Genomic DNA, 12,976 nt, shown 5'->3' on the forward strand with positions numbered 1-12,976 from the left:
ACAGCTGGAGTCAGGAAAGTAATCAACACCTTCTGACCAATCAGAAGAGAGAATCCGACCGCGCTGATTAACTACTAAACTACCTTTTACTTCCGAGTGTTCTGTGAATGAACATCTCACGCGTTTCACTCAGCTCTGGAAGGTTCCGTCTCCGTTTCGACCCGGCTCACAGGACTGATAACTTCATTTCCTGTGCAGGGCGTAACTGCCCACACACACACACACACACACACACACACACACACACTTAAGAATGAGCTACATTATGCTAACCATTTGCTCGTGTCTGAGATTAGATCTCTTCCTGCCGAGTTTGATTGGATATTAAACTGGTTAGAGAGCACGAGGCTTCCTGTGGTAAGAGTCGACACGTTAGAGAAGCAGAGAAGCTCAAGAGGAAGAGTTCAGAGATACCGAAGCTGTTCATCAACACGAGCATCAACACGTCTGTTCAGAGCCACTGAGGATCATGGACAGGGTCGTAATTTACCGCACGCAGACTGGAGCGTCGAACAGCTGAGAGATTTATTATAGGGTTTAAGTGGCTTATTCACTCCGAAGCAGATAGTGTGTGTGTGTGTGTGTGTGTGTGTGTGCGTGCGTGCGTGTGTAAAATGGTAGCTTCTGCCCTACCTTACTCATCCAAGACTTGCGCTTGCACATCGCTTTTCTCCTCTTCACCGCCTCCCACAGCCGTCTCTGTCCTGAGAGAAACAGTGAGGAGAGAGAGAGAGGAAAAAAAGAAACAAACAAAATAAGACAGAAAGAAGGAAATGAAGAAAAAAAAAGAGAAAGAAGTACAGAAAAAAAAATGAAGAAAAAAGAAATAGAAACATCATAATTTAAAAAAAAAAAAAAAAAACAGAAAATAAGAAAGAAAGAAATGGACAGAAAAAGCCAAAGTACAGAAAATAAGACGAAGAAAGAAAAAAATGAAGAAAGAAAAAGAGAGACAGAAAAAGAAAGAAAGAGTACAGAGAACAAGACAAAGAAAGAAGTGCAGAAAGAAAGAAAAGTAAGAAAGAATGAAGAAAGAAATGGAGACAGAAAGAAAGAAAATAAGACAAAGAAAGAAATAGAGAAAGAAAAAATGAAGAGAGACAGAAATGCAGAAAGAAAGAAAGAAAATAAGAAAAATGCAGAAAGAAAGAAGTACAGAGACAGAAAGAAAGAAAGAAAGAAAAATGCAGAAAGAAAGAAAGAAAAATAAAGAAAGGAAATAAGAAAAGAAAGAAAAATGCAGAAAGAAAGAAGTGCAGAGACAGAAAGAAAGAAAATAAGAAAAGAAAGAAATCGAGACAAAGGAAAAAATGAAGAAAGAGACAGAAAGAAAGAAAAATAAAGAAAATAAGAAAGAAAGAAAGAAAATAAAGAAAGAAAGAAGTGCAGAAATACAGACAGCATTTGAAATTCACTCAGGAGTTTACCCGCTTCCTAAACAGAATGATATTAAATATAACGTAATATGAAACACATACAGCTTCTTTCACTTCACGACTGCTCTGTGTGCGTGTGTGTGAGTGAGTGAGTGAGTGAGTGTGTGAGTGTGCGCGCGCACGCGTGGCTAAGTGGGGCTTGATTAAGCGGAAAGGCGAGCAGGCTGGATTAAGGAAAAAGCCCATTAGGAAGACTGGCACTCGAGGCGTGGAACAGAGCCAGCGCCGCAGCGAGCTCCGAGGAGCGTTCCACACACCGGGGATTTACAACACGAGCGCTTTATCCGAGCTGTAAACCAACAGACGCCTGCAGGGACTCCGTTTCCTCCACCCTCGCCGTCTCGGTCTCACGGCCAGGACGGAAACACCCTCGGGAACGCGCCGAGCCGCGTCCTGTTCGTTTCTTTCTCTCGTTAACTCGAGGAAACGACCGCGTGTAGCTGCTCTAACAGGAACTAGCTTGCTTCACAGATGTTCCTCAACAGGAAAAAGGTAACTACATTTATAAATGGATTTAAAAAAAAAAAAAAAAAGTATGACGTGTCGTTCTATCGTAATATGTAGTCGTCGTGGTATAAGCGCAATAGAACGCTTCGGGACGTGGAAACCTACCGGGTCGACCCATGCCGATCTTCTCGAGGTCTTCGTTCTTGACGTAGTCGAAGTGCGACAGGCGCGTGACGTTGAGGTCGTCGCGGATGAGCAGGAAATACTGCTGCAGCTGCACCTCCATCAGCAGCTCCAGGAGCCACTCGGTGCCTTCTTCACACTGCATACCGCTGCCCAGCTTCTGGAAGGAGAGACGGAGGACAGCGCCGGGTTTTATCCCCCGCTCACACAGACGCAGCAAAGCAGCCACTTAACCTCCGCGTTGATGTCATTACTACACGGACGTCTGATTTCATTTCTTTTTTACGGCAGATGTGCTACGAGAAGGTGCGGCCATGACGCCCAAGAGGTCACGCCGAACGATCCATAACCGCGTTAGTGGGGGGAAAAAACAAAAACAAGACACCACACAATGTACGGCAAATTAAACATTAATTCAGAAACACGTTTAAAATAAATAAATAAATAAAACTAGGGCAAAAACTAGACCAGACTACACAAAGATCTGAACATTTCCCGTGATACGACCTGCCCTCTGAAGCGTCTCTTAGAGCAGGATACACAATATTTATACGTTATGATAAACAGCCATACCTGTACAAGCACGAGTGGCATCAATGCACCTGAAACGCTCGATTAAACTCAAACAAACAAACAAACAAACAAACAAACAAACATTCAGGCTAGTGTAACTGACGTCAGCGTGAGCGCGGAGCCTTGCCGACATAAACGCCGTCGGCTCGTACTCTTCGGCGCTGATCGGTATCGCTCGCGTCGGCTCGGCACATGCGCCTCAGACGCGGACGGCGTCGGCCTCGAACCTCACTGTGCGTGCTGCCCGGATCGCCACACGATCCGTCGACGGATCAAACCCGGATTAACGCACGTCTTACCTATAAATCCAACACATCTCTACACCTCGATTCCCATTCAAACCCGATTTTTAAAAAAATAAATAAAAAAAATAAAAAAAAAAAAGGTCTTAGTCGTCTTTTTTTTTTTAAAAAGTCTTCACCTACGCATTTCAGACCCGGCTGAAGAATTTTCCGAGACGCGTCCAGATGCTGACGCGCTGCTGCTGGGAAGAGTCGGGATAAATGTGAGGGTTTTACTGCCGTTCTTTTCTCTGTACTTTTTTTATGTGGAAAATCATATCAGACGTCAGCTGCGTTTAATTTCTGACGCCTCCCTCCCTCCCTCTCCTTCTTTCTTTTCCTCCGCCTCGCTGTCCGTCTCTTTCTTAACAAGGTTTGGAGAGGAATTTAGAAGAACGCTACTCTGCGTCGCTCATAAAATCACCTTGGAACGGGACCTCTTACGTCAAAGCGACTCCGACGTCACGGACCGTTCCGCTAAACAACCGGTAGATGTCTGAGGCTGCGGCTTCTTTTTATTTATTTGTTTATTTTTTTTACAAACTTCCTCTAAATCTATAGCTTTAGCACAAATCTCATGTCCATAACTGGAGACCTGGGATGGAAACGGACCTGGAAACCAACTCGCGACGTAAGATTTGGCTCGGACGTACGGCGGAGATGGAGGAAGAGGCCTCGCGTGTGAAACAGAAGCGTTATTGTTTCCGGCGAGGTTACACGGCGCAATAATAGCCGAATTCGTAGAGTACGGGGAAGGTCAGCGCTCCAGTAACGGGCAGCTGCTCCAAGAACAAAAGTGAGGGGGAGTCGATGTGCGCAGGTTTGCTGGAAGTCCGGCAGCAGAATCGCGCCTTTGTGCAACGCGAGCTTCCTGTATTGACACATGAAAGGCCGGAGGTCACGAGGATCGCGGCCTCGTCCCTTCCAGTTCGCCCATTAAGATCTGGAGCCGCACTGCCTTCGGTCAATCACGCCATTGACGTGGGAAAGAGCCGGACCACAATGGAGTCACGCAGAAAAATAGCACGATGGTTATGAACGTAGCACGTATACTTAAGAAGGAGGTCTCCGTTTCCGAGCCTAGACATCAGACCAAAAACTTGAGATCCAGACAGCATAAATAAATAAACAAACAAACAAACAAACAAACAAACAAAAAGTATAAAACTTTTACAAATAAAAATAAAAAAAGTGTGATTTGGGCCAACGTCCAATACAAGAATGCAGTGTTGTAGTCCAGTATAAATTGGCTACTTCCTGTTTATTAAAAGGAAATTAAATTGGTTACTTCCTGTTTATTAAAAGTCCTTGAGCATAAATTGTTTTTTTCTAAAATTTGGTGGGTAGAAAGTACAAGTATTTGTCGCATAAAACAATAGTCCGACCAAATTATTTCCCACTCGCCGCAGGCAGAGTTCAGCCAAGACAAACCATATTTGGAGTTTTTTTCCCTGAAGTTCTAAGGTTCTTTTATTTTTTTTTTAACGTTTCTTTACTCGCAAGCTCGCTACGATAAAGTGGTAACGCCTGACACAGTCATCACAGCCGTTCCTGGTGAATATGACTCAAAATAATTATTTACAGCCAATTACAGTTATGAAGAAATCGGCAGAATGAAATCGCAGCGGACGAGTCAGTTTTAATCACCGGCACCACTCGGTGACGAAATACCGAGAGAAATAATAATAATAATAAAAAAAAAAACACGTCTCTGTTAACGCAAGGCCTGACGCAAGAAATGAACACGAATGGGCATGCTGAAGTTCGTTACTTTCCTAGAATATCCTGGAGCGTTTTATTCTTCGAATACCGAACGATTAACTTTTTTTTTTTTTTTTTCTTTTTAGCAATTAAAAGAATGACTCGTGACTCGATGACTCGCGGGAGGTCCGTAAAACGAGTTCTATCCTGTTAGGCGCTCGTAGCGGCTATTAACACCAGACTCTCTTGAAGTTTAGGCAGAAAAGTTAGCTCGTCATCTTACAGGGAAACCGTAAAAGCCCTCTGTCCTGATGACTTGAAGAATTTAAAAAAAGTTATATTTTTACCGCTGGCGTTTGGGACGCACTGACACTGGAGGCTCCTTCCAGAAACCTTTAGCGAGGGTCACCTTACAGAAACCTTCACCGTATCACTGTTCGCACTGCTGTCATGGAACGTCGGCTGTACGAGTCCCTGTGTGGGACTTGACGGGATATACGGCGCAGGGAAAAGAACGAAGGAAGTGTGCGGTGCTCGCCGGGTGTCATAGTCGCGGAACGGCGAGGAATGCATACTGGGAACATCCCGAGAGGACTGAGGACTGAAAGAGAGAAGGCGAGGGAGGGAGAATAAACAGCGTGAGACTTTTAATGCCTTCACTAGGACATACTTTCAGACTGAAATCACCAGCGTCACTCCCTGGGGTATTACTTAAGCCGTCGCTATGTGCAACATGTGCTGGTTAATATATAAAAGTCTCACAGCTGCGTTGCCAGAACATCTGGCTCACTCGTCCGAGGCGTAACGAAGAAAATCGCGTGACTGCTACGTGTAAATAATTAAAAGGAGGCGAAAGTGTAAGTCGTCGAACACCATCAGTTCATCGTGTGCGACGCGACCAAACAATGCATCATAGTATATTACGATGGGTGCTCGAGACCACAAACCATCACGACGGGAAGGAACCAACGACCGCAGGTCCAGTCAGACTGAACCACGATCCAGTGACGCAGAGCGGTCATGCGTGACATAAGGTTAAAGCTAGGCCAGCGGTTCCCAACCGTGGTCCTGCAGAACCCCTGCATGTCGACTCGGGAAAGACCCGTCAACTGGCTGATTAGTTAGATCAAGTGCGTCAACGCAGGCTAGACAACAAAATACGAAACGTCTGCCTTTAAGGATACACCATGTCATATACTTTTCGATCGTGGTTGGGAACCTCGTTCGAGGCCTCCAATAAGAAAGCACTGGCTAAGTTCCTCGGGTAGACTCCATAATTTCGGAGCAAGAAGTGGCTACGCAAACGCACATACACACAATAAGCATAGAGCGTGACTTTTTATGGAGACATTGCCTTGTTTAATAAAATTTTACAAGCCATTATTGCACGGGAACGTCCCTGAAGAAAGGAACCACAGCCTGGAGAAGAAATCTGATGATATAATAATAGCAGAGCGGTTCCTGGTGCTGGAGTACCCGTACTCTGAACATTGAACTTTTTTCATACCCTGGACAAAGGCAAAGACAAATCAGATCAGGAGCGTTTATTAATTAGTTACTCCAGATGTGGGCCACTGGTAAAGAAAAAGGAGATGCCTGAAGAGGAATACTGCTGGTCCGCAGTGAAGCATCCCGTTCCAATAGAATTACGCGACTAAATTAGAAAGATACGTGAAGACTTTAGGCATTGACAAAGTACAGACGCTGGTCCGATGTAACGCTGTCCATATATACGTTTATATACTGCACACATAACAAGCATCATGCAGACATGGCCAAACATACGACTACAAGGTATACTTACTCTGTACACATGGAAATGTGCAAGAAACGGGAAGGTTTTTTTGAGCTTGGCAAAGCGCCGCATCTTAAGAGGGAAATCGATCGAACTAGAGAGCATGAAGATCCAGAGAAGCTGCGCCGAGGCTAAATACGCTCAAGAAGCCGAGCCGAGTCCGAACAGACTAGTCCCTCTCGCTGTACATGAAGGTCTGAGAGTGGAGCCGAGGTGAAATAAGGTCTCCGAAACTCGTCAACCATGCAAAGGGAGGTCTCCTCAGCTCCTGCAACCCACACGCTCCATTCCATCGCTGGCTGATCCAGTAAGTTCCTATAACCTCCTACCTCCAATTAGTGCTAATACGCAAGCAATTACGTGAGCAAAGGGGGGGGGAGAAAAGAAAAAGAAGAAAAAAAAAGAAAAAAAACCTTCACCGCCAAACGGGAAAGGCAGTTTCCACCCGAAACCAGAGTTGGAAGTCTTCCATTGAAGTCCGAGTTCAGGCTCAGAAAAAAATAAAATAAATAAAATAATAAAACAAAAGAATAGTCCGACTAGAAGTAGAGGCAGGATTTAAATAATGTTGGACGAGAGTTTGACTTCAGCGCTGTCCATCAGCTTGGTCCGGCATCCAGCTATTAATAGCGCCCCGTTTTTTAAGCACCACCTCAATGCCCTCGAGTGAAGGAGTGGGAGTGAGGACGAGACCTCTGCGTGTCTGAGGAACGCTCGGCTGAGCACGTCGGTCTTTTTAGAGCCGTCTCATGGCATCGGAACAAGTGTGTGGATGTTGGTGGCAGAGGGGGACGTGTTGTTCTCTCTGTGTGAAGCAGAAGGTAGTTTCGAGGACTCGCTCTCCCTCCCTGTATATCTGGAAATCGCAGACAGACGGCTGGGGAAGTGCCCAGTCTCCCTCCCTCTTTTCCCTCTGTCCCTCCCTCAGCCCGTGCCCAGGACAGAGACTCTATGGTATTTGGATGGAAGAGCATTTGATCGTGAGCCAAGAGGTCAGATTTAACTGCAGGATGGAGAGCTCATTTCCTGTACACCCCCCCCCCTCCAATGTTTGGCTCTTAACAAGCTTCCCTCTCGAATCGACTAACACCATCTCCCCTCCTCTCTCTGACCCAACCGTTCCCTTTCTCCCTCTCTCTCTCTCTCTCTCTCTTCCTTCCTACTCCCACGTGACTTGACTCTTTTCCTTTATTTGGTTCCTGCTTTCCTCCTCATTCCTTCCAAAACCGTCCTCGACCGCATATAAACAAACCTGCCCCAGCATTTTCTTTGGACGTTTCGTCTCCGTCATCGCACCAGGGAAGGAGGGGCTGCTCACGTTTTTTAGCTGGGTCCTGTTTCACTCCCTCCCCTTTCTGCTGATTTGACCAGATGAGGCAAAACCAGATGTGTGGTATCTTAAGTGATAAACAAAATGTACAAGTTAGAGAGGCCAGAGGGAAGACAGAGGCAAAGTGAGGGACGACAGCAGTGAAGCAGGACCATGCGCGTCATAAATAGTCTGCCTCCAATTACCATCCTGACACAAAGAATTTCCAGTGTCGCTGTATACTTCACAGACGACGCGAGAAGAATGCTCCGCGACACGTAGCGAATGACAGGCTCCAATTTAAAAACAACCAAATCTAACTCCAAGGGAAGACCACTTTACAAGACATATCAGCAACGATGTAAACACCAGGTTCAAGAGGCTGAAGATCTCCGTGTGCCAAAGTATCCCTGCTGGTGCATTTTACAATTCCGGTTGAAACGCTCTCTATTAGGCCACACCACTTTATTTTCCAAACCGTTTTTAAAATCATACAGCGGAGTAAATATACAGTATATATTAACCATATCTTGATACACATTTTGTACATTTTAATGTAAGAAATAAACATTTAACAGTTTATTATGGTAAGATTTAAGCTTTTTTTTGACACAGTATACTGCATTACAATACAATGTGGTTCAGAATTGTGCAAACAAGTCGATTTTAATCATATTAAATGGGAGGCCACACCTCCTTCACTTGGACTGACGGGTAGAGAGGCCGTGCCTACTTCACTAGGACGGACAAAGTAAACCAAAACGCTTTCTCCACGACGACGAGTAAAGAAGCTCCACCTCTTTCACCAGGACCGACGGGTAAAAAGCTCCACCTCCTTCACTAGGACTGATGGGTAAAGAAGCTCCGCCTCCTTCGCCAGGAGTGACGGGTAAAGAAGCGCCACCAGGACTTCCAGGTACAGAGGCCACACCTCCTTCTCCAGGACTGGCAGGTAAACAAGCTCCACCGCCTTCATCAGGACAGATAGGCCACACCTCCTTCTCCAGGACTGGCAGGTAAACAAGCTCCGCCGCCTTCATCAGGACAGATATGCCACACCTCCTTCTCCAGGACTGGCAGGTAAACAAGCTCCGCCGCCTTCATCAGGACAGATAAGCCACACCTCTTTCTCCAGGACTAACATATAAAGCAGCTTCATCTCCTTCACCTACTTCACCAGGACTAATGGGTGTAAAGGCCACGCCTTCTCCACTTGGCCTAATGGGTTCAGAAGCCACATTTCCTTCACAAGGGCTGACTGGTTCTCCGGCCATACCTCCTTCGACAAGAACACAGGCCACACCTACTTTCCAGGCGTCTGACAAGCACCAATGCCACGCCTCCTTCACAGGGACAAAAGTTCTAAAGTGTCGGTTCCTTCTCTGGGGCTCACAGCGGGTTCTGTGTCACCAACAAGCCTTCTCCAGGGAGCCAGACTACTACAGAGGCCACAGCTCCTTTACTGAGACTGGTGCAAAGGTCACACCTACAGTAGATTAGTGTAACTGGCAGGTACAAAGGCCACGCCTCTTTCTCTGGGATGCACAGGCAGAGAAAGCATGGGAAAGGACGAAAAAAAAAAACAATGCCAAAGGAAACTGATTTCATAACATTTCTAATATTATCAGTACACTTTTAATAAAAGTAGAACCGTGTCATATGAATGCACGGATGCCCGTAAGCATAAATTAAGCATAAATATCAAAAACGGTGAACCTAGCCGTTTCCATTTTTAATCCTCCATCCAGCACAATGAACAGACCGATGTGGAAAAACTGTCAAACCAAAGACGGTCAGCAGAACACAAATGACCTCGACATGACCCTCTACTATAGAGAACAAACAGAGCCGGTGTTATTTCACGGCGTTCAACGTCAACAAGCGTCCCTACACGTCTGTGTATGGACAGGAAGCGGGCGTCCTTGTGATTCGACACTTATTCGAGACTGGCGTCATGCGGATAGGAGGTGCCAACTTCTCACCATACCTCCATATGTAGCACCTCCATCTTCTGCTTACCATCCTGTCCTCACACATACTGACTCACACAGCTACATCTCTGAAAAGCGTCGGTTTGTCCAAATCTCATCTATGGCTAGGGCTGAGCGCTCGAATCCAACAGCCAAGTCTCGCTGTGCCCTTCACCGTGCTGGTCCCACAGCTGACCGACTCTGAAAGACGCAATATCACAGGCGGCCAAAGGAGGGCAGCAAATGCACGGTCATGGCGTGTCATCCTGTGGCGTTTATGAAGAATTCACCGGTTATTATCCAGACATTATACATATCATTTCTATCCTGATGAGTGTGGTATCTTCCACAGGGCACAAGGGCCTTGTTGAATGGTTTGATGAAGATATAAAGAACACCAGAGTGATTCTGGAGCGTCACTCTGGTGTTCGGTTCCCAAGAATCCACACAAGGGCGCGTTGTTCTGCTTCCGTTTTGGTAGCTCGTTGTGGCAGGACACCTTCCCAAGACAGACATTTAATGGTGGGTTTTCAGTCTGTACGTGGCTTGTCCGACTTACGTGATGTCCCAGGTCGCCTTATCGACAGCGGTACATCTTCAAATGCACAAAAGCGAGTAATAACGGAGAAAAGAATTGCGTGTACAGCTTTAGCTTGCAATCACAGCCTGTAACTCAAAGGCCTCTTCCTTTTCTTTACATCAACGTGGCCGTTATTGTAGAATAAACACCCTGCAATCAAGCTCCTTTTATGCAGCTTTATCCCTTTCATTCAATCAGACAAACCCCGTATGTGTGTGTGTGTGATTACTTTAGAGGGATTTTGAGCCTAGAGCTTTCAGAGAAGATGAGCACCCAACCCTTATGTCCGCTTTTGTAAGTAGACTGCACGGCTGATTAGATGGCGGTGGACAGGACAGCGAGGCCAGGAAGGACAACGCCAGAGTCGATACAAAGGCAAGAGATCATCAACGGGAAGTGCAAGGCACAGAGAGAGCGAGAGGAAGAGATGACCGATGAGAGATGGATGAGGTCGGGTTATGTCCTGCAGCACCGAAACATCATCGGATTCCGGGAACGTGCTAAATAGTGCTTACTGTGAGAAAACCGAGAGCGCTGCACTCCCAGCCATTGTGCCAGGAATATACAATACACGCAAACATCAGGGCGCTGATGGACAGTAATAAGCGCAGAAATGAGACTCAGCAGAAACGCTCAAATCCACCATAGTTGAACTACAAAAGAAAACGGGGCGTGTTGAACTAAATTCTGATTGGTCGGGTGGTGAATCGTTGATCACTTTTCTAAAAAACGGACAGTCGGTCTGACTGCAGTTCAAATCTCGGGTTTATATTAACGTGCTGTTTTAATGCGTTGTATCTATGGTAACCACCGTCTTTCGGATGAGGCGTTAAACCGAGGTCCTGACTCTCTGCGCTCATTAATAATCCCAGGACACTAATCGTAAAAGAGTACGGGGGGGGGTATAACCCCGGTGTCCTGACGGAATTCCCCCATTGGCCCCCTCTCACCAATCCCCCCATCTCTAAACTGCCTACATCACTCTCTCCTCTCCACCTACAGCTGGTGTGTGGGGAGCGTTCTGGCGCGCTACGGCTGCCGTCGCATCATCCAGGTACACGCTACACGTTAGTGGCGGTTTACGAGATACCCTCCCACCCCCTCCCCCTCCCATTCTACGTAAAGCGCTTTGAGTGTCTAGAAAAGCGCTATATAAATGTGACTGCACGTTGAGCCTTTACGGAAGGAGTCTCCAGTGTCGGAGCCGTATAACGGGTCAGACTTTAAATTACTGCGGTATAAGAGGAATAAATCAATTTCGGGGGTGTTAACAGTAAACAGTGTCCTATAACTAAAACCTATTCGTAAAGATAACAACTTTAGTAGAAGATCATTCTTACGTGAAATTATTTCCTTAAATCTCACTGCGCTTGCTTAATTTATTTATTTACTTCTTTTTTTTTTTCCCCCCGCACGTCATAACATGACGTACTAATATTTTTAAACGCCGTGACGTACTCATCACGCTAATAAAAAATTAAGTACAACAGAAAAGTGTAAGCCTTGAGACTCGTAAACGTAATCTGAAAACATTACATCTGATTTATAAATCATCTCGACGTATCCATTTCCCTATATACGCTCGTACGGTGCGCTCGTTCACGGTCCGCTCAGACGATCACGGCTACGTAATGACGTACGGTAAATCGGAGCGAATGAAACGATTCCTGCGGGTGAACCTCGGGAACGTGTCCCTGACCCCATTACTGATTACTGCAACGAGCTGCTGGAGTTTATTTCCAGGTCATTTACTGGAGCGCAGAACGAATAAAATTGCTAGATGAAACGCAGGACCTCAGCGGACGTTTCTTTTTAATTATATGTTCCGTGATGTTCTACACGTGTCGGATCCGAGAAGTCGTCATTACGTCGAATTTGACTGTAGGGGGAAAATAATAGCCAGGTAAAAGCCGGAGAAATAAAAGGCTTGAACCTTAGACCGATATCTACACCTTTTTTTTTTCTGTCAGACAGGCAGAGGGACGTGTGTGTGTGTGTGTGTGTGTGTGTGTGTGTGTGTGTGAAAACTGAAAACGACCCTGTTAGTACGTTTCTGAGACTCTAAGGGCGAGACAAAAAGACCTCAATCGGTCTCGTTTACACAGCCGTACACATGCAGAACTCGGAGCAAACAGTACCAGCACACGCATTCGTGTGCGCACACACACACACACACACACACACACACACACACAGCGCCAGACTGAGTGGAGATCAGATTCATGAACGACGCTCAGACAAAAGACTGTAGAATACAGAGTCATTCAGCCTCACCTCCTCAATGCCCTCATGCTGCATTCAACACACACTGTGTGTGTATATATATAAATATGTGTGTGTGTGTGTGTATACACACATGTGCTTGGGGAGGGGTTAGCCTTTTGTGAGGACCAAATGTCCCCAGAATGATGACATTTTGACCTTGTAGTGACATTTGGTTGGTCCTCGTCAATAAAAAAAAAAAAAAAAAAAAAAGCTTAGAAGAAGAAGAAGAAGAAGAAGAAGAAGAAGAGGCTTCTGTTTGGAAAAAAAAATGAAAGAGTCTAAACATTTCTATGTGGGTATTGATGTTAGGGTTGAGGCTAGACCTAGCATTATTTAACTACAGTAAAACATTATAGGAGTGAGTGTGTGTGAGAGGAGGAAATATAAAGAATCCACTATTAAATTATATGGAAGTGAATCACACACACACACACAC

General features: G+C 45.7%; 1 protein-coding gene across 12 annotated transcripts in view; it reads right to left on the minus strand.

Annotated features, from left to right (window-relative positions):
- tnk2b (tyrosine kinase, non-receptor, 2b) overlaps positions 1-12,976 on the minus strand; it is a 45,073-nt gene that overhangs the window by 11,262 nt on the left and 20,835 nt on the right. For 5 of the 12 annotated variants that reach the window (XM_017495505.3, XM_017495502.3, XM_017495503.3 and 2 more), the window contains 2 exons: positions 2,049-2,226; positions 634-704 (listed from right to left, as the gene is read on the minus strand). In XM_017495505.3, coding sequence (XP_017350994.1) covers positions 634-704; positions 2,049-2,211 — 234 coding nt within the window. In that variant the 5' untranslated portion in view covers positions 2,212-2,226. Of the gene's footprint in view, positions 1-633; positions 705-2,048; positions 2,227-4,968; positions 6,400-6,425; positions 7,670-12,976 lie in introns of those variants that run through there. The other 7 variants (XM_047162646.2, XM_017495500.3, XM_017495507.3 and 4 more) reach the window with 6 other exon arrangements.

Source organism: Ictalurus punctatus, chromosome 20 (assembly GCF_001660625.3).
Source record: "Ictalurus punctatus breed USDA103 chromosome 20, Coco_2.0, whole genome shotgun sequence".
In the NCBI taxonomy this organism is placed as follows: domain Eukaryota; kingdom Metazoa; phylum Chordata; class Actinopteri; order Siluriformes; family Ictaluridae; genus Ictalurus; species Ictalurus punctatus.